This window comes from Numenius arquata, chromosome Z (assembly GCF_964106895.1).
Source record: "Numenius arquata chromosome Z, bNumArq3.hap1.1, whole genome shotgun sequence".
Taxonomy (NCBI): domain Eukaryota; kingdom Metazoa; phylum Chordata; class Aves; order Charadriiformes; family Scolopacidae; genus Numenius; species Numenius arquata.
This window is the reverse complement of record NC_133616.1, coordinates 45,939,336-45,960,418: the sequence shown is the minus strand read 5'-3', so window position 1 is coordinate 45,960,418 and position 21,083 is coordinate 45,939,336. Positions and strand designations below refer to the sequence as shown.

Here is a 21,083-nt window from a genome sequence, read left to right as displayed (position 1 = left end):
AGCTCACTATGAGCTATCTACACCTGAAGTAATACAAAAACTTTAAAAAACTGTAAGAAAGGCAGCAGAGTGTTACATTTGTTTTCCCATCACAATAAGGATTCAACATGCTTTTGGAGTACAGCACACTGTCTTCTATCATTTCCCACAGCAGAGAGAGAAAGGAAGTGTGGTTGGCAGCTGCCACCTCAGTGCTTTAAGCTTCAGAACCTACTGCTGTAATTAATTGATAAAAATCACATGGAGCTCACCTTCGTGGAAAAGGAGAAAAGAAGAACTTTATCCTTGTTTTTTCTGAAGTGATTTAAAAGCTGCTGAAGGACCTGTAATGAAACCACAGAATACAAATGAAGAGGTTTTATCTTCAGGTCATCTCATGTACACTTAGTTGAGTTTTCAGCCTTGAACAGGCCACACTGTCATTAGTTGTTTGCAAAGCCAAACAGAGGCATAATAAAAAACACACGAACATAATAAATCTGCCAAAGGTAATGGAGGTGCCAGACTCATGCATTTTTCAGTCATCTACATGGAAATCCTGCTATAACAAGGCAATCAAGACTACTAACAGGTAAATCCAGAAGCTACTTGTGTCAGCGCATAGACTGCAACAAAATGTAACTTATCTTACGCACTAGCTCAGCTTGTGAATTTTTGCATTTAGTAAATGCACACAATTTCCTTGAAAACAGGAAGGTCTGTTTAAGTTTTCTGTACTACATCTGAGTTTAAAACTCCTTGGAACTTGTCTTCTTAAAATAATCAGTGAGATGTATGTTCCTCCCCACTCCCACTCTCATCTGTTGCTGTTTACAGTAGGATCCAGCTTCCCAGCCTCTGCACGGACCTTGAAATGCCAACAATCCGCCCACACACAATGTTCTTCTGGTGGGGAAGCAAATAATCCAGGGCCTTGTGTATAATACTGATACTGTTACTTTCAAAAGAACCATGTCCACATCTGGCAATGGCAGCTCCAGAGTATAGAGCAGAAGCAATACACAAAGGGGAAAGAGGAATTTTCTGTACTGTGTCTGCAACTTTCTCCCACCGGGCAACAAATATTTAAAAATTACAATTATTTAGTGATAAATACATAAATTGTTAATCAACACTGATTTCACTAAAAGCCTAACAAATCTTTGACAACCAAATAATAAGGAATGTTTCTATTAAATTTACAGTTCTGGAGAATATCTAGAATATAAAACAGTAATTCTACATCATTTATAAGCCCTTTTGTAAGTATTAGCCAGCCAGTTACAAGTGAAAACAAGGTACAAACAAGGTAATTTTTGCCTGGTTTCATTGTACAACAACATATAAAGCACAATTTATTTCCTTAGGAAAAAGTCCGTATCAGGTAATTTAACAAAAGCTAAATGACTTGTATTCGCATTTTATTTAGCTATATTACGAAACAGAAGAAAAACAGTGACATGCTTTTAAAGTAGAAGGAATTTGGCTACTGTATTATTGTTGTTATTATTACAGTAAAGTATAGGTTGAATAATGAGTGTCCTATAGGAGAACACACAAAGAAATCCACCCAGTCTGTTCAAATAAAATGGATCAATGTCATGCCCATTGGGATTTTAGGTATTTTGGAGAAAAGAAGAGCTGTGATGAACAGGAAAAGTAATGAATGGTTTTGCACCAAAGAGAAATAAATTCTATGCTTGCACACCAGAGTGTTAGCCTGAAAGTTGTTAGTCTGAGAAGAAATACTTGATCATACTCAAGCAAGAGTAACATGTAAGAGTCCACATGGATTTGAATGCATATCTCCCCATTGCTACATATCGTGAGTTGTTTGACTGTGATGAAATTTTACCTCTCACATCTGAGAATACCTTGTTTGTATACAGATGTCCAATTATTTTTTTTTAAGACTTCTAAACCATGCTTGCCTGGGTCAGGGTTATGTTTAAGAGTGGAAGTTACTATTATTTGCAAGGTGTCCCAAGAGCCTTCCATTTTTCTACTGAAATAATAATATCATCCCAGGCAAAATAAATAAATCAACCTAATATAGTTATTCCTATGAGATTTACACTAATTAAGAACAGTATTCCAAAACTCAAAAAATGGATGTCTGTGGAAATATTGTATGCACAGTTTTAAAAAAATAAAGTTATTTCAAATGCCCAGACATTTAATAGCACTTTTCACTTAGCATATAGACTCTCTCTGAGCCAGAACCTTAACAGAACTGTAGAAATAATCATTTTTCTTAATTCATTTCCAAGCAGTCCCTAATATTTCTGTGTGAGCAGTCTCCAATCTGTGTTTTAAAAGCAGGAATTACTTGTCCTCACACTTTGCAGGTCCCCACTTTCTTACTGCATGATGGAAAACAGTGGTTTCCCAACAAGGTAGCACACTCCTTTCATGCAACTTTCACATATTCAAGTATTCCAAGCTTAAAATCAAGACATGAAATTGACCTTGCAATATAAAGTGTAAGCAAAGTCTTCTGAAAACTGTATGTTCTGCAGTATAATTGAAAATGAAGGGATAATTCCACAAAAATAGCTGAAGTTAAGATCACATCACTGTATTATCACTCACCTCCCACCATAATGAGGATGTATTAGTTGTACACGTATAAGTGTTGATGGGATACCTACATTTGAGTTATAGGAACTGTTTTTTCCAGGGTCTTGTTATAAACTTAAATTCAGAACAGGAAACCTGGAGTGGCACACAGTTAAACACTACAGCTTGCAAAACATGTAGAGATGACTGCAGCCACAACACAAGGTAGGACACAAACACCAGAATGTCACACTCTCACACTTCCATTCAAGCAATTCCAGTTTTACTGGCGGCAGTTGGCATGTTCCACAGTACAAAAAGCTATGCTTCTCTATGTGTTTTATCTTTGGTGAGAGAATAGAAGGTATTTTAGGAGATAAGTTAACCTTTTCAGCCCTTCAAGATAGTTACAGCTGCTTAGCTAATGAAGTTAATTGACAAATCCCAGCCTTTCCCCTGCCCCAAATACATTTAAATAAACACCACGAACTTTTCCTCTGCAAATATGCTCATCTACAAAAGAATAATCACCTGTGCCAAAATTTCTGGGTAGCCTGTGGAGAATTTTAATTTAAAAGACTAAATAATACCTATTCAGTCTACACTACCAGTTTAAAGATACAAAATTATTCCAATTGGTTTCTAGAATTTATTTATAGAACAGAAAATGTAAAGTATATGTAGTGGGACAAGAGTATTAAAAACATTTTACTAAAATTTGTCTATTTATTTCCAAATAAACACGTTAAAATATATAAAGTAGTTTTCAAATTCTAGTTTCTGTTGACTCTCCTCTGATCACTTTCTGATGGCAAGAGGACATTCTAAATGGAAGACCTTTTGAATGACTTTGCCTCCAGAGCACAAAACTAAAAATCAGCCCAAACAGCTTCTGTTTTAAAATTCAGAATAGAAGATATAAGAGTTAGACAATATTTTCTCACAAGACAAACCTCCAATGCAGTCAGCAGGAGAAAAAAAAAAAAAAAGCCACTATAACACAGACATTTATGAACCAGTTTTTGGCATCGTAATTATTCTACAGTCAAATTTAAAGGACTCAAAACCCACCTTATTTTTCATTGACGGCTACTTGGCCCATGACATAAAACTCCTCCTTCCAGGCACAGAGGCATCAGCACACAGTTCAGAATATTCTATTTATACTAAGATATATTTCATGAACCGAGACAAAATTCAAGTTCCCTTTAAAAGAGACTGAAGACCAATTTCCCTCAAAGTAAGCAATTCTTTCAATAATTCTTACATAAATTCTATCCAGTTTGCAAGGGACTGAAATAGACACCATAGATTTCTAAAATAAAGCATCACATATATAAAACCAAAGGTCACCAACAGTGAAAAAATATTCCATAAGTCTACTGGGCTGTCATAAATGTAGCATTTGAAAAGGCTTCATTCTATAATTAAAAGGAAAAAAAACCAAACCAAACAAGCAGAACCCCTCCTAATAATACCAGATCATAGTTTCTTATGTTGTAGGAAAGAAAGGTCCATACTGCTTTGTACCTTTGCCTACTACTGCTGCAGTGTAATGTCTGATCTGACTTTTTTAAAGGTCAAGTAATAAAATGTTCTGTGAAAGAAGTATAGCAATTCTTTCATTTCATTTCTTACTTTTTTCCCATGAATACACTGCAGTTTTGTGTTGTGGTTTTTTTTTTTTTTTAAAAAGGAAATTATCCATACCAAAGCTCTTCTCAAGAATATATGCTTATTTAGGATTTGGGTTTCGGTTATTGGAGGGGGGGGGGGGGAGGCTTGTGGGTTCTTTTTTTTCTTCTTTTTTGGGTTTGGGGTTTTTTTTTTTCCCCAATTACCTACAATCTACAAAAAAAAATAATCTTGAAATACAAGAATATTCATCAGTACAGACTGATAACAAACTAAAAGATCAAAAATTAAATAAAAAGCACAATCAGGAAATCCTCTAGCGAGACAGAATGAAGATGAGCATCAGATGATTCACTAACAATAAATAAAAAAACCCAACAGCAGTAACCCAACATGCTAGCAGCTTATTATTTTTAATCACGCGTTTCTCATCTCGTCTACTTGGGGGTTGGACTAGATGACCTTTAAAGGTCCCTTCCAACTCAAACTATTCTATGATTCTACTTATGTTTGGGCAATTTATCCAGAATGTAAATTGACCTAGCGCTTATCTACCAGTAGCTCAGAGACAAATTTTTCGAACCATGTGGATCTCTCAACATCAAAAGTAAACGTTCAACCTGTCTAACATCTCATCAAATAGGAAGCCATCAGCACAAGCTCAGTATGCTTAAAAAGATTATAGCCTCTGCTCTTTTGCCACCTTGGTTATGCTCTTACTCTGGCACTGCAATATAGCAGAACCTTCTTCCTTACCACCCAAGGCCACTCCACACAAGCATGACAAGAGCCTTACTGCTACCAGCAAGGTCACACCCAACCCACACAGCCACAGCCAGCTGCATTCCTGAGAAGACGCTGCAGTCTATGCTGTCCCAGAAGCAGCTCAGACTTAGGGCCACAGTTTGGAACAGATTCCTCCCAACGGGCAGCTCTTTAAACAGCAGACTTTAAAGTCACATAATGCTGGAACCTCTGCCTTAACTCAGGCATTCTTGCACTCCTGTGTTATTCACTACTGTGTCAAAAAACACATAATCGAGTGTCATAAGGCAGTGCTGGAGTGAAGCATGCAATAGCATACTTGAAGAGAAAAATTTCTAGAGAAAGCAAAATTAGTTTTAACCAATAAAAGAAGAGCTTCATAAGCACCACTGAAGATCATGGTCTTAATTTTTACAGGTATGCAGTACATATTTGCCGATAGCTAATTTAGCAAGGAAGTTGATTTTCACTGGAGAACAAAGTGTATATAACAAAGGTAATATGCAGGCCTCTCACATGTATGTAATAATAGAAAAGGAAGATGTCACTCGCATAACAAATCAATAAAGTGGTAACAACCATTACTGTTACAAAAAACATGGTCCGGTCACTGCCTCCCTCCAGTCCCAACCATCAACTGAATATCCAGGTTTATAGAAAATAATCAAAAATACAGTATACTCCATTCTGCATAGCTTCTCACCTTCCAGTTACCCTCAGCTCAGGTGTTCCTAAACCCAATATCATTTTCCTTTTAATTAGCTACATTAGATATCTTTTTCAGTTATTCAACCTGTTCCCCTCTGAAACCAGATTCTACGGCACAAAGTTTTGCAGATTTAAACTTAACATATTTATTTTGTTCATATTTAGCCTGGCTCCCATTAGCTTGTTTTGATGTCCAAAAGGTTAAAAGAGACAGTAAGCACTCAGCACATCTTCACTAGTTCCATGCTACACGATTGTCCTTCTCACATTCATCCTAAGACATTGTTTCCAGGCTGGAGAGTCCCAGCCTACTCAGTTGCTTCTGTCCTACAGCACTGACCTTCTTTGTGGCCCTTCTCTGAACCTTTTCAATGTCTAACACATGCTTTTTTAGAGAAGGGACGGGAACAACCCACAATATTGAAGGTGTGCACAAATCATTAAGTCCATAAGGATTTTGTTTTGCTCTCTTTTTCTTCCCCAAACATTTGTCTGCCACTGAGTCAATGGCTTCATGGAACCTCCTTGACTACAAAGTTCATTTCCATGACTAAATATGTGAAGCTAACATCTTAAGCCATCTTAGCATCACAGATCACTCTTATCAAGTCTTTGCCCAAAGGCACCCTGATCCAAGACAACAGATCTCTGCTGTGGTATCACTACCATAAACAGAATGATTAAAACCCACAACTATTAGGTGTACATTTTCCTATATCCATATACTACAGCTGCAGATCTTGTTCTCCCTCTAAAGAACCGGTTTACCTTCATTTTTCCACTGTACTTTGGATCTGAAATGGTTTCAAAGGCTGCATCTTTGCTTAACTGCACAAAATCTGGAAAACTGGAAAACACCTGGCTGCACACACGTTTGATATGTGCTTCCTGTAAGAAAAGGAGAAAGTTTAAACAGGCATTAAAAATCAGAGCTACATCGGTACATCAGTAAGCCATACAAGGAGTTCAACAAGTAATCTGATGAAGTAACTCAAGGAGAAAAAGTTACGTGTTTTTATTCAGTTCACTGCACAAGTGCCAGATAAAACATCATCTGGGTGTTTTGGTTTGCTTCATTTGAAAAAGGAAGAGGATCCTAATCTGAAACAATAGAGTTCAGGTACTAGAGTAAGAGATGCCCAAGATGTCTTCTCCTGGGCACAGACTGACTGCAATCAGACTAGACAGAATTGTCAGTCTCAGCAACACTGTTGGCTTGAGGTTTGCACTACCCAACAGTTGTGTACCAGCATTTTTCTTGACCCTCTGGCATGGTAAGCCAATATGCAAATTGCATATTGTCCCATGGGTGTGACAAAAAACAATGCAGGAAATGCACTTAAACTGTTCAAAAGCCACATTAAAGCTCCACTGTTAGAATTTGCATAGCTCTGAACCTGAATAGAACCACACACTTTAAGTCTACTTTTCCAGAAGAGCAGAAAAGATCACATCGCTCACCCAATATCAATGCATGTGATGGACTTTAATAGCAAAGGTACAACATACTACAAAACAGTAGTTCTTTTCAGCAGATTTTTGAGGGGTTAGTAATTATATATGCCATAAAAGACAGTAAGTCTCAAAATACTTATATATTTCTATTTCAGTGGCAGTTTAAACTCTGAAATATTATTACAACAAAAACTGTCATTTATGGATCCTGTAGGTTACTCGCCACAGTAACAAGGTAAACTGATACTGTTCTCTTGAGCATTTTCTACTAAAACATGTTTCTTATTATTTAAAAAAAAAAATCAGCAGTGAATATAAAATACTAGAGAAAAAAAAAAACACATTCTAATTGCTTATTATTTATTTATTTGCACAAAGACATTCCTCTTACTAGGCACTCGTCATAAATGGAACAGAAATGGTATTATTAGAAACCACTAGAAATTAACTCTTCCCCCTAAAGCTCTTCAATGTTTCTATAACCCATATTTTCAGATATGCATGAACTAAATGAACATACTGTTGTGTAAAGTCTCTATCAATTAAATAGGGGCTACATTCTGAATTACTGCATGGAAAAGGAATTTTGCAAAATATCTTAATTTAAGTTAGTTAAAACTTAAAAAGGAGGCCAGTAGCAAGTGTTTCATCCCACTTTCCATAAGTATTTTTTAGATACTTCTGAAACTAACCTGCTGCTTGCTACTGTTGTCCGTCTGCAGCAGTGCAGCATGATTTGCAACCTTCTGTAGGATTGTCAGGTAACTAAACCGCAGTGACCTAATTGTTTCACCATGAGCGTTTACCTACAAAAAAAAAAAAAGAGAATGCTTATGCAAACAGATACTCCTGAAAATAAGAAATAATCTGTAAGTGCTATTCTTGCAAGGTTTAATGGCTTAGCCATTCTAAATAGTACTATAACTGATCCCAAAGAGATACAATATGATACATGATTTGTGCATGTATTTCTAACAAAAATTTAGCAATGTTTTTTTCCTCAGCTTTGTGATCCTATTGACAGAAAATATCTTTTCAAAAAGAGAAAAAACCCACAGTGACATTCATAGTTTGCTAAACATTTCAGATAGCATGCTATCTACAGAAATTACTAAGATAACCATGAATTCCTTGGTAGACAAAAAGACAGTAACTTTACAACTGATCTAAATATAAATCAAACCAGGTCTGAATGGCTTCCTACCCTGTAACCGCTAATTTTAGTTTTCTTTACAATTCTTTAGTTTTCTTTCTTTTAGTATACTTTACAATAGGAAAGTATAAAGCTTTATAAACACCTCAAGTAATATAATTCAAACAACTTCAAACATTCTACAATGCAGCAGCAGCAACAGCATCAGCTATTTTTCTGGTTATGGTTGGCCTATTAGACCAACATTAATTTTCCTTTCCCTTCTCGTGTTACTAAATTTCACAGTTAACTTTGGAATAAGACAGTCTGTAAGAGCACTTAAGTATTTGCAGGCCTGCCTAATGTCCTTCGTGAATTAAGTTCAACAGTATTTTACTTTTTTTCTACAAAACATCACGAAAACCGAAACCTGCAAAGAACTAACACTACTATCCCTGGAATATTAAACAGGCTGATAGAGGGACTGTTTTTAAAGAAATATGCAGAAGATTGAATAAGCTACATCATTTGGAAAAAAAAACAACAAACCAAACACTTTAAAAGAGACATATGCTTCTAAACGTTAAGAAGACATGCTTAACCTGAGCCTACCGAGGGATACAGACAAAACAAATATAAAGCTAGACTAACTGAGTGTTAATGAAGTCCAGAGACAATAGAAGAAATCTACGGAGCTGCTACTGGTGAACAAAGTTCTGTTTGTGCTCTATGGCTACTGTCAGGAGTTCTCCCTCCAATGAAGCAAAGCCCATTTAGTGGCACAGAAAGACACAATGCAACTGCAGTTATGACACAAGCAAAGTCCAGGCAACCTGCTGGGTCCAGGATGCCTCCGATTTGCAAATTCTGCACTGACCGCCTAAAGTGTATGGGAACAGCATGCCTGATACATGAACATCCCAATGCTATATCCTTGCCAACATCAAGTGTTTCATAGGTGCATTTAATACAACAAATCCAGAACTTACTGCATAAATAAGCACCACCTGCTCAGGGTATGCAAAGCAGCTTTGTTGTAATCCCAAAGTGCCTAACTCCATCATGCTTGTGATGTAACCACCCACGTTTCCACTTGGGATTTCCTGAACAGACGGCCTATGCAGCTGTTCCAGTAAGTTCTTCATTGGCAGAGTCTCTTCAGAAAAACCTACCACTCAAACCAGAAAGACTATGTTCAAAAATCCAAAAAGTGCAAGCTCTTACTTTGTAACAACAGTTCTTCCTTTTACGGCCACTGTTACAGCTACAGGGCTCTCCTCCTCGTAATACTAAATTTACATCCTCTGTCTCTAACACAGCCTGGTACATCGCTTTCTGGAATTCAGTCAGGGAACAGTATACCATCTGCCAAAGAGAGAGAACCCCCAGAAGAAAATTATGTGCAGCACAGAACAAAAAGCAGAGGGCACTGCATCAAAAAACTTAAAACACTGAAAATAAGTAGAAAACAAGAATATATTTGCTCGAACAGTTACATTAAATTATTCTACTACCAAATGAAAAAATCTGGACCTTGACACCAGAATAATATGAAATTGTAGTCAAAATGTGTGTATAGTTATTTTATATAGTTATTTATTTCCAAAATTTTACAAAGACTATCAGTATCAAGCTACAACAACTTGCTGTTACGTTTCTACAAACCTTCCAGTATGGTTTTTGTTGTGGGATAGGAGGAGGGAAAAATGAGAGAAATAAATGCTTAATTGTAATTAAGTATTCCCCTCTGCTTTGCCAGTTGCTTGATTTACCCTTTCTTTCCTCTTTTTAGGCACTAGCTGTTGCAGGGCACTACCACAGGCAGGACAAATAGAATAAGCAATGGGAAGGCAAGGATCTATACACTGCTTTGGCCAAAACTCTTATCCCTCTTCTTAGAGGCCATGGGTGGCATCTGCATGACATCTTTAGTCTTAAGCAGCAGGAGACAGAAATCCCAAGATCATTCCTTAACCTAGGCCACCCACACAGCTGCAGCACCACGCTGAGCTATAATAATACAGCAGTAACTTGAACATATACTCACATTAACAAGAGAATGAAAAGAATAAAACCTGCTAGGTTTAGAAAAGCAACTGACTGACATTTGTGTTAATCTTTCCTTCAGAAGACAGTTTAGATGGCATTATTATATACTATCGATGAAGAATAAATACCAAATTTTGAAAACAGAACCAGGTGCAAACTAATGTTTTTGTACACCTAGAAGAAAAGCATCAATATATCTAATAGGAATTTATCAGAACTCTTAGCTATAGTCCTAAGTATCATCACTTTATATAATGTTTACAATACCATTAGATGAACAGGATTAGAGACCTATCAACAATCAGCTTTAGATCTGGTGATTTTCTTTTATTTAGTGATCAAAAATGAGGGAGTTAAAAATGAAAAGCACAATGTTCTATATATGAGGTGTCAAGCTGCAAATTCGTAAGTCCTACATAGAATTTCAAAAGATTTACATATGTTGGGTTTGCACAGATAAATACAAAAGTGCACATAAAACAGACGTGTAAATCCCTTGTCAGAAGTCTAGCTGAGCATTTTCATGCTTGATTTAACTCCATTTGAACAAGCAATCATAGTAATTATGTGGAAAAAGCACACTACTGCATATGCATTTTTTTTGCAAGGCTCTGGATTCTTATTAAATTCATAAGTCCAGAAGAAAAAGGTAAACTATTAAAGGCATGAAGAAACAGAAAAAAAAAAAAAAAAAAAAGAAGAGATATATCCATCAGCATTCTATCTGAAATGTGCCGGTGCTCTTACTCTGTCTTCTTTTTTTGGCAACTGATCACTGATAAGTGCTTTGGTACGTCTCAGAAACCAGCCAGTCATTTTTCTTGCTAGCTTCACCATGGCCTTACGACCTGTTGCTAGCTGTCTTTTAGTTGCAGTGTGCCTCTGGCCATGCTCCACTGGATCAGAAAATTTCTTCTTGAAATATTGTCTGCTACCCAAAAGTCCTGGTACAGCCCTATTAAAAAACAAAAGTGGGGGAGGGTGTGAAGGAGTAAGATCATTTTCTTTACTCGAAGGCAATTTATCCTTTTCCATTGATTAAAAGCATACCATAAATTGTTTCTGGCTAGCAGCAAGAGATCTCAAATTAACAATCACTAGAGGAATTAATAAAAATTGTGTATGTAAATAGAAACATAAACTACTTTCAGACATGCCATTTTTTCATTTACTTACTGTGATCCTCAAATGTTAAGACAGTCTCCTTAGTAAAGGGTTGCTATCTCCAGAAAAACTAAAGCTCAGCAGAGCAACAGAAGTCACAAGTATACAGAACCTCTAACTACAAGGCTGCTACTGTTCAGGAGCCTAAATTGGAAGCTAAGCAGTCATGTTTTCAATTTTTACTGTTTTTATTAAAATCAGGTTATGCAGATATTGCACTTTACTATATAAAATCTTAAGAAACACAACAGGAAAAAGAAACTGGTAATCACTGGCAGCACTACATACTGGAACAATCTATTAATATCAGCATAGGATACAACACTAAGCTTACTGTTAAACTATTTCTTTCCTGGTATTTCAATTCAGTCTGTATTTCCTAATATATTTAAGACATGTTTGTTTTTTGCCCCCTCTACAAATCATCCCCAGTAAGTCTTCTGTTTAGTTTTATATCCAGGGTTATTTTCACCTCTCCCTCTTTAAAAGTTTTCCTGGACGAGACTGTTGCTTTCCAAATATGTGCACTTCTGTGTTTTGAAAAACAGCAAAATACTAGTACTTTCAACTTCCAAATATGTCAGAATGACCTGCACATATCGGACGGAGTAAAGGCACAACATTGTTCGAAACTGTGTAATGATTCTCAGTCTACTGTGGGGAGGAGAGACAAAGAAGAAGAAAATCGTGTCTTTAAAGAATGGTAAACACAGTGGGGGGGGAAGAAAATAATTATAACTGCTTCTCAAATTCCCCAAAGAAGCCAGACAGTAAGAGGATCTCCAAATTTATTAAATAACTGCAAAACACTGCAGATGTATCTACCAGGAGCTTACCTGCAATATATCTACTGAAAAACATACTTAAATTCTCACAAAACATTGGGAGGTTTTAGGGGGGGGTTGTGGTTTGTTGTTGTTTTTTGACACAGATGGGTACAAGTCACCCAGCTCCATCCCAGTCCCACAGCACGGTTAGCATACAGAGGTGTTTAAATCATAAAAAAAGATACTTTATTTACCAGTCGATAACACACCAAAGTTCCTTCATATTGTTTTGAAGAATGGTTCCAGTAAGACCTATGCGAACACTGCATTTTAATGACTTCATGGTTTGAGTTATTTGAGCTTTTGGATTCTTGATTCTATGTGCTTCATCCACTATCACAGCAGACCACTCTACACTGCAGAACAAGAAGAAATACTGTATTGACTGAAACTACTTATCTTATCAACCCACATAGACATACAAAGTAAAGTGAGCCATACATGTAGCCGTAATTATTACGAAACACTATTACTTTTGTGTTTTCCTGTTTTACATTGTATTATACTACTCAGCATCCTTATTTTCTGTTTGTTTAGAAAATTCAGTTGCCATAGTTGGGTATAATGGCTAAACTATATAGTCAAATAAATAAACTACCATTAACTGTCAAATTTTCTGTGAAGAAAGTAGCTTCCAATCTCTGGAGCAATCATTCCAGCACATTTTACCAACACCAATTCTACTCACTTGTAAGACTTAGGAAAAAAAAAAAAAAATCTCTGAAGGTAAGCTGTTGAAACACGCTTAACAGAGACATGCTTATTTTTCCAACAAAACCTATCCAGCGTAACCGCAAGTATACTGAAAGCATTTCAATATGCATGGCTTCCTACCTGAAAGCATCACTCAATTCTTTTGTACCTATATGATACCAATATGCAGAGGAGTTTTAGTATTTCATGATTTTGCGACTAGGAGGAACGTATCTAGAAGCAGGGACCGAAAGAATTAGGGTACTGGTAACACAACTCCTTTAGTCTTCTCCTATCTGTGCTTCTTTTCCAGACCAGCATGTGGACGGAGACGGAGATCTATTGTTTTGGTGACACCTGTCCAGAACACTAGGACACTCACAGGGGCCAGGACATTTCCCAACACCTAAAACAACAAGATCTGCAGAGCCACTGACAACAGCAGCTGCTAAGGGCAGGCTGCTTCTACTAGATATTCATGCAACTTGTATCCTGCTTCTGAGATGACATAAGGAAAGAGGACCACTAGGATCAGACGAGACGCTAAGTACTTCTGAACATAACCAAAGAAAAGGCAACACTCCTAGTTTGAAAATGCCGACAGATATGGAGCAAATGAAGTAGGATTTCTAATACAATCTGCTGTCAGAAAGACCTTGATTCTGCTAAGTGCATCAGGTATTTAAAACTACACACAGAGACAAATATACACATATCTCAAAGTTTTTAGGACTCGAATTTCATCAAGCTGCTGCAAAGTGCAAATAACAAGGAAAATACCTTTTGAACACTTGCTAAAAATTCCATGATTTTTTCTCCTTACATTGCACTGAAAGACAGAAATATCTTCTCCGTATCTTTTAGCTACTGCCAGTTTTCAGACAGGCAACTCCTGCATCTTTTAGAGAACACTTCATGAATGGGTTAACAGGAAAAGTAGCTTTATGAAAACTACTCAAACTTCTCCCAAGCATCCCACTACATAGGTAGGATAAGGTAAACTATGCAAAGATAGTTAAATCGGATTCTCCTCTTCAACACAACGAGTCACTGGATTTAACAGTAAATACATTACACAGAAAGAGTAAGCACTTGCAAAGAACAATGCAAAATTAGACAGACAGTTAAAAATCTGTGTGTAGAAAAATACATTAAAATCATTACCTGTTAAATTCATCCAAATATAGGCGAAGTATCTCATACGTTGTAAGAGCAACCTCACATTTCCCTTGCTTGATGCGACTCAAGTCATTATCCTTCTTACTGCCATGTAAGACAGAGACCTTAAAGTACCCCCATGTGTCTAACTCATCCTTCCAGTTGTACAGCACTGAAAGAGGGGCCACTATGAGGAAAGTCTGAAAACAAATAGCTGTTACAGTATTTGCGAAAAACTACAACACAGTGCTTTCTCGATAAGGAAAGTCAAAATCTTGAGATTTATTTTACTGCTTTATAGTTTGAATTGTTTAATTCTGTCACTTCAAAGCATCGTAGAAAAAAATATCTGGAGTCAATATAAATTCAAAAGTTAATCACTTTACTCAGATTATGTAAACAGTCCAAAAGAAAAAATACTGTAATACTATGAAGGCTACCAAAGTAGTACAACTTAATCAAATTATACTCTAACAACTGCACATGAGATACTTTGACTTTGCTTTGCTATAGCATATGTATACCATAAAATGTTTTACATATGGAGCAAATAAAAGGATGAAGAGGGTAAGCAGCTTCCTTCAATCCACAAGTCTAGTCAATATATGACTTCAAAATAGAAGGACCTGAAAAGGGTTTAAAAAGTTAAGACAGCTCACACAACTCATTTAATATCAGAGAATAATAAAATCAATGAGGCAAGAAAGGATCTCAGTAAGTTTCTAGTCCAACTTCCTGGTCAAAGCAGGGGCAACACTGAATTCAGACGTTTAGTGCTTTCTCTCCTCAGGTATTCAAAAACCCCAAGGATGGGGCGGTTCACAGCCTCTCTGTGACCTGTTGCAATACTTAATTATCCTCAAAGTTAAATTCTTCTCTTATTCCCAGTCAGAAGTATTCCTGGTTTTTTGTTTGTTTGTTTGGGTTTTTTTTTTTTTTTTTAGTGAAGTGCTAACCCTTCATGTCTTCTTCTCTGCCTATCTTTCCTGAGGAAGCTGTATCCATTATTCACAAAGCTATGTCACATGAACCACTCTTCCAGTTAAATATTCCAATTATTCCAATAAAATAAAAGATAGCCATGGAAAACAGAAATTGCCTGGGTCTTGTGATGAGTAAAACTAAAATGATCTCCAGATTTCTCTCGTTCACGCAGAACTTTTACATGTATCTATTTGCTGTATTTAATTACCTAGATTATCAGTCAGCATTATTTCTGACATTATTACAGTCATTCAAGAAAATATGCGACGTCACACGAACACTAGCAATAAATTTTCCAAAAATACACATTTGCCTTAATTATTTAAATATCATGTGAATATATACACATGTGCTTTTGGTACTTTAGAAATAGAATCACACAAAAATATTATTTTCTACTTACTGACATGGGCTTTTCAAAGTACTCTAGCCACAAATCTCATCCAGGTGCTTTCAAACGTTTTGTATTAGCGCAGATCAACAGTAGTAACAGATTAGACAATAACAGCTAGATAATGCACTTGACTATCTGGAAAACTGCAGGCTTCCCTAACACTACTAGGAAGGCCATGAACCCCTAATCTACCTAAGTAGTTGAATATTAAAAAGGAATATACATAAAACTCCTAAAGAAAACAAACAAACAAACAAATCCAAGTATTGCCTTTTACGAAAATCGTTAAGCTTGTATCACTAAAAGCTGTACCTTCTTGGGGTTATACTTTGGTTCTTTTTTCATTGTCCTCAGTAAAAATTCTGGCATATTATTTTCAATATCTTCACGTGTTCCCTTTTTGTGCAACACTGCAGCCAAAAATGAAATCACCTTGAGAAAGAAAACAATTCTTAGTGATTACGTAGAAAAATACAAACAGAAATTGAATTAGTTCCACCAAAAATAAACATTTAGGACAAAAATTTGAATGGTATTTCGAAAGGATTTGGAGGATTGGTTTTTTGGGGTTTTTTGTTTGCTTGTTTAAATCAATCTGCTTTTAAAATGGAAACCCCTTCCCTTGGAGGATCCTGAATTCATGATAAGAGCAACTAATTGCTCTATTTTACACTTTCACCCTCCACTCTAAGTGGAGGAGTCCCAAAAATACAGAAGAGATTATGAATGAACCAGTGAAAATTAGAGATGTGGCATGCCTTGCCATTTTCCTCCATTTTCAAGGCACCCGAGTCTTCAATGATAAAACAGAAGGAAGATATACTTGCTAACCATATTCCCAACACTACTTCTGCAAAAGGAAGAAGAGGTTTAAACTAGAGGTTTTAACTAATATGTCATTTTCTGTATGTTCCATTCCTTCCAATTCCTGTTAACTTGAAAGCCAGTTATTTCTGTTGTGTTTAGGCTTACATTCTCTCAATTGCCTCAAACCAGTCAACGTGATCTCTCTTTGATTATGAGGAGACATTTACTATAATATATCATAGTGGGGACAAACACCCCCGCACAGGCTGCTCCCATGGTAATACAAAATGGGAAAAAGGCACAGAGATATCTGGCCAGAACACTCAAATCCATAAAATCCACTTCATATCCATGGAGCTAAGCAGCAAGAACCAGACGCATCATCAGAGGTGCCCTTCTTTTGAAAATTCAACAGGCCCCCTTTATTCTCAGCAGCCAGCTCCAGCCACTTCCTTTTGCAGCTGCTACACAGCTGCTCATAGCAGGGCACATGTAAAGCTGTCATCTGTTAATTTCTAAAAAAGAGGAAATTTCCAGAGCTTTCCCCCTCTAACGATGCTGGGAAAAGAACCAGCCAGGAGTGCAGGAAATGCAGGTAAAACACCTGAAAAAAGGTAGATAAGCAGAAGACAGAGGAAACCCATCAGATATGGGGCCGCAGGGTGGGAAAGAGATACGTAGAAGAAAAGAAAGCCAAATATTTTTATACATAATATTTCATATAAACTGAGGCTAAGGGGAACTGCAAGTTTGCACATGTTGTTTGACTTTATTTTTTTTTAAATCCTTTCTAGAATAAGAATAAAATTCAACTAAACATAAAATCTCCATGTGTCCTCCAGATCCTCCATTTTTGGAAGAATTATGCATCACAAATTTGTAACAATAGCAAAAGGCTGTAAAAAGGCAACTCTGCTGAGAAACGTTTGGCTTTTCCAGAAAAAGCAGGAAACAACCCTAAAGGCCTTAATAGGAAACTTTAACTTACTGCAATCACGTTAAGAATCAACATCATTCACTTGCCTCCACCTCAACTTCAGCTTGAAATGAAAGAGCCAGTCAGGACATTTAAGCAAAAATGTGTTCAGAAGTACAAAGAATATTAAAATGCAAAAGTTTGAGAAAAGTCTTTATCTCATAAATCAACCTATAATTAGAAAGAATAGGGTTCAGCCAACTGACAAACATAAAAGAAATTTTTTGTAAGACTAAATCAGTTACTTGCTACTTGATGAAGTTCAACTAATATTTATTCTTTCATACATACTAATCTTTTATAAACAAGTGAAATCCTCTTTTACTTCATATCCACTGAACTGCCTTTTCCATACTGAACTTGAAAAACAGTGTTTTATAAAAAATACTATAGACATTCATACTATAAAAAAATAATATAGACATTCAAAATGTCTACCTTCCTTCTGCAAACTTGACACTGTTATTAAAAGAAGTAACTGTCAGATGTGAATTCCACACAAGAACACAGTCACTGTGTGATAAAAGTGACCATGTTATTACAGAATCAGTTCTGAGATTCAAAAAATACAAGAAATGGAAGCAAGACAACTCAATTCCACACCTTCACCCCCAGTTTACTGCTACCTTATATAGATGCTTCTTGCTATATGAAATCAGGTATTTGCAGTTCTGAGCATAAACAAACTTCCACAGCTACCAGGTTCTTAAACTGACATGGACAAGAAACATGGCCATGGTTAAGTAAAACACAAGGTAAGTGGATGCAGTTTAGTTTTAGTAAACATCTGTTAACAGATCATCAGCAGCTACACAAATCCATGACACACTTCTAAACGCTCTGTACATAGCTGTTTTGCCAGTTTAGTTCACTCATTCCTTTCGTCAAGTTTGCTACAGAATAACACTTCTTTGCTCTGATGGGTGTCTGTCAACATTCTCCTAAATACAAGGGCAATAGACACTACAGCCAGAATTTGTCAGTGTAGGAATGAGCTTGCATTTGACACATGGAAGAAGACAGAGGGGGACAAAGACTAGCCACCATAAGATTCATGCTGCTTACTTAAAACTTAGACAGCTGAAAAAGAATTTTCAAACATAAAACCCCCCTAATTTTAGTCAAATAAATAAATCATTTGGGCCACACTGATTCAAAGCATAATGGAAAATACTTTGCTATACTTTGTCCTTTCATCAACCCAAGTCGTATTTCCAAAAGACTAATAAAAATAACATGGAACATCTAAGCACTTTTTCCAGAGATGGGAGTAAGTGTGTCTGCTCCTTCTGGTTCCCAGTACAGTCAAACTATCGGTTCCCATAGAAAAAAGGAAAAAGAACTACAGTCAGATAAGAGCTGTAAGTAGTTTTGGGCATACTCCAATGCAAATCACTTTGAGGATTGCTACTTGGGTATCATAAAACTTTCAACATAAAATGAATACTAGCATTCTAACTACCATAACTGCCCATGCTTACACTAAAACAGTCCACATACAGTTTTGTGGCCTATCAGAAGTGAATCTTAAGTACAGCAATGGTTCCTGGCTCTACATGCTGTCCTGGATGGTTGCATCCTGCCTCCTCCAACTCCACAACAGAAAAGGAAGGTTAAGTTCCACTAAGGTTATACATTATTTTTAAAGATTTACATCTCAGAGAAAAAAAAACGCAAAAAATCTAGTCTCTCAATGTGCAAAAATAAAAAAAAATACCTGGATTGTCTTTCCAAGGCCCATATCATCTCCAAGAATACACCCTCTTTTATTAGCGTAGTGTCCATACAGAAACTGGGCTCCTTCCCTTTGATAATCACGCAGGTATCTGTTAATCGTATATGGGATAAAATCACCATTGTCGGATAATTTAAAAGGAACTGCAGGAGATGGAAGACTTCGGTCAGGAAAACAAGGCTTTTCCAAATCACCATCATCAAATATCAAGCTTTTCCAGGATCCTCTACTGGCTTCGACTCTACAAAGTTCAGTTATTAGTATTTTCCTTTCTTTGGACTCCAAGAATGATACAACAGCAAATGTTTTTCCATTCTTGTCCTTTTCAATAGAGGTTATTGTTCCTTCGTGAAGTTCTCCATTTTCAAAAAAAGGGGTGAGGCATTTTTCCCCAATATGCCAATTATCTATAAAGAGAAACACACACACATAGTGATAAACTGGCCAAATGTAGAAAGTCACACTAAAAAAACATTGCATATAAATTAATTTGACAAAATACATACAACTTAAAAGATTTTACTGAAGGTAGTAGTAGAATTAGGATACTTATTACTTTTGAGAACAAAATCCTGAGTTAGATATTAAATTATAATTTGCTGAAGTGCTGCTATTCTATAAATATCTGAAAGTCTATACAAAAAAATATCCTGTAAAAGCCATATTCTGATACATTGTCGTTCCACAGTGCTTTCACACAATCAAACACTGAGAAGCTGATGCCTGCAGGTTTAGGGTCCAGTAAACGGACCACAAACTGGTCAAAAAATGCCTTCTATACTAGATACACTTTTGATATTATATTCGTACTGCAGTTACAAATATAATCACATAGGAAAACATCACCTTTCTCCTAACAAAGTCTGGAACAGGTTAAAAAAACTTATGTTTAAAAACACCACAAGTGTACTTTAAGAACAATTAGTAACATATAATTTGCCGATATTGTTCATCAAAGTGGCTAGTTACTCAGTAAACTGTGTACATGGCTGTCCAGTCTGGAACTATTAAAATCTGTTCTTATATGTGGTCTCACTACAGCCTTAATACAGCGTATCAAATAATTAGCAACAGAGATGACTGAAATGCTTCGTTTTCAGCTCAGTTTCACATTTCATACACAAAAATTATTTTTTAAATGGTATGTATGGGTGCTAACAGAGAAAGACAAGAACAGCAGTGTATCAAATGAATCCACATTGTACTGACAAAGAAAAACCCAACAAAATAGCTCTATCAGAAAAAAAAAAAAAAAAAGGCCTTCACAGTAAAAAGAGAAAGACATAGTAAATAATAGTTGCACACAAAGTTTTCCAGATCTGAACTGAGGAATTGTTGGTCTTTTGTGTTTGTGGAAACAATTTCCAACCTTCCCCTTCCAAGCCATCCCAAAAAAAAAAAAAAAAAAAAAAAAAGTGAGGAAAGTAGATGATTCACTTCAGAACTTTCATTGTTTCTTATCTACTTGTTGGAGTAAGTTCTGCCACTTTTGAGAAAGTTATTATCAGGAGTGAGAGGCACCTAAGATTTTTATTGGAAGGAGGAAGAGAATCTTGCACCAATAACATACTAGTTAAATCAGTGATAATTATACTTCATTTAAGAAAAAATACAAAATTATATATGCTAAAAGAAAATAAAAGTATTCATATAGCCCATTATTCTGCAACCAGCATTGGCTGTAAGTTGACATCCAGGTAACAATAAAAATAGTATAAGCATACAGAATAACTCTCTTCTAAAATTCTTTGTCCTTAAAGTATTCTTTTAGCAACAGAGATTTCCTGGGCCAGGTACAGTTTGTCTGTTTAGCAAACACCAGTGGACCTCTCTCTCTCAAGTAGCTGTATTCCACCTTCATCAACATGCAGATTTCTTGCATTCAGTGTCTTTGACTATGAATTTCACAGGTCTGCTCTCCAATACCTGACAAGCTTTTGCCTGCTATGAACTTGGATCCCATAACCTACACTGATGGCCCATTAGTTCTTATATTAATAAGACCATAAACCATGACCTCTCCAGTAGTCTCAAATTTTTTTCAGTGATCTTTCATAATGGCC

At 36.3% G+C, this 21,083-nt stretch overlaps 1 protein-coding gene across 1 annotated transcript in view; it reads right to left on the bottom strand.

Annotated features, from left to right (window-relative positions):
• Positions 1–21,083, bottom strand: part of ERCC6L2 (ERCC excision repair 6 like 2) — a 57,841-nt gene that overhangs the window by 35,330 nt on the left and 1,428 nt on the right. Inside the window, exons 2-10 of the mRNA XM_074166373.1 lie at positions 19,003–19,427; positions 15,815–15,934; positions 14,131–14,324; positions 12,468–12,629; positions 11,030–11,237; positions 9,458–9,598; positions 7,794–7,907; positions 6,415–6,534; positions 252–323 (exon numbers count right to left, since the gene is read on the bottom strand). Coding sequence (XP_074022474.1) covers positions 252–323; positions 6,415–6,534; positions 7,794–7,907; positions 9,458–9,598; positions 11,030–11,237; positions 12,468–12,629; positions 14,131–14,324; positions 15,815–15,934; positions 19,003–19,427 — 1,556 coding nt within the window. The remainder of the gene's footprint in view (positions 1–251; positions 324–6,414; positions 6,535–7,793; positions 7,908–9,457; positions 9,599–11,029; positions 11,238–12,467; positions 12,630–14,130; positions 14,325–15,814; positions 15,935–19,002; positions 19,428–21,083) is intronic.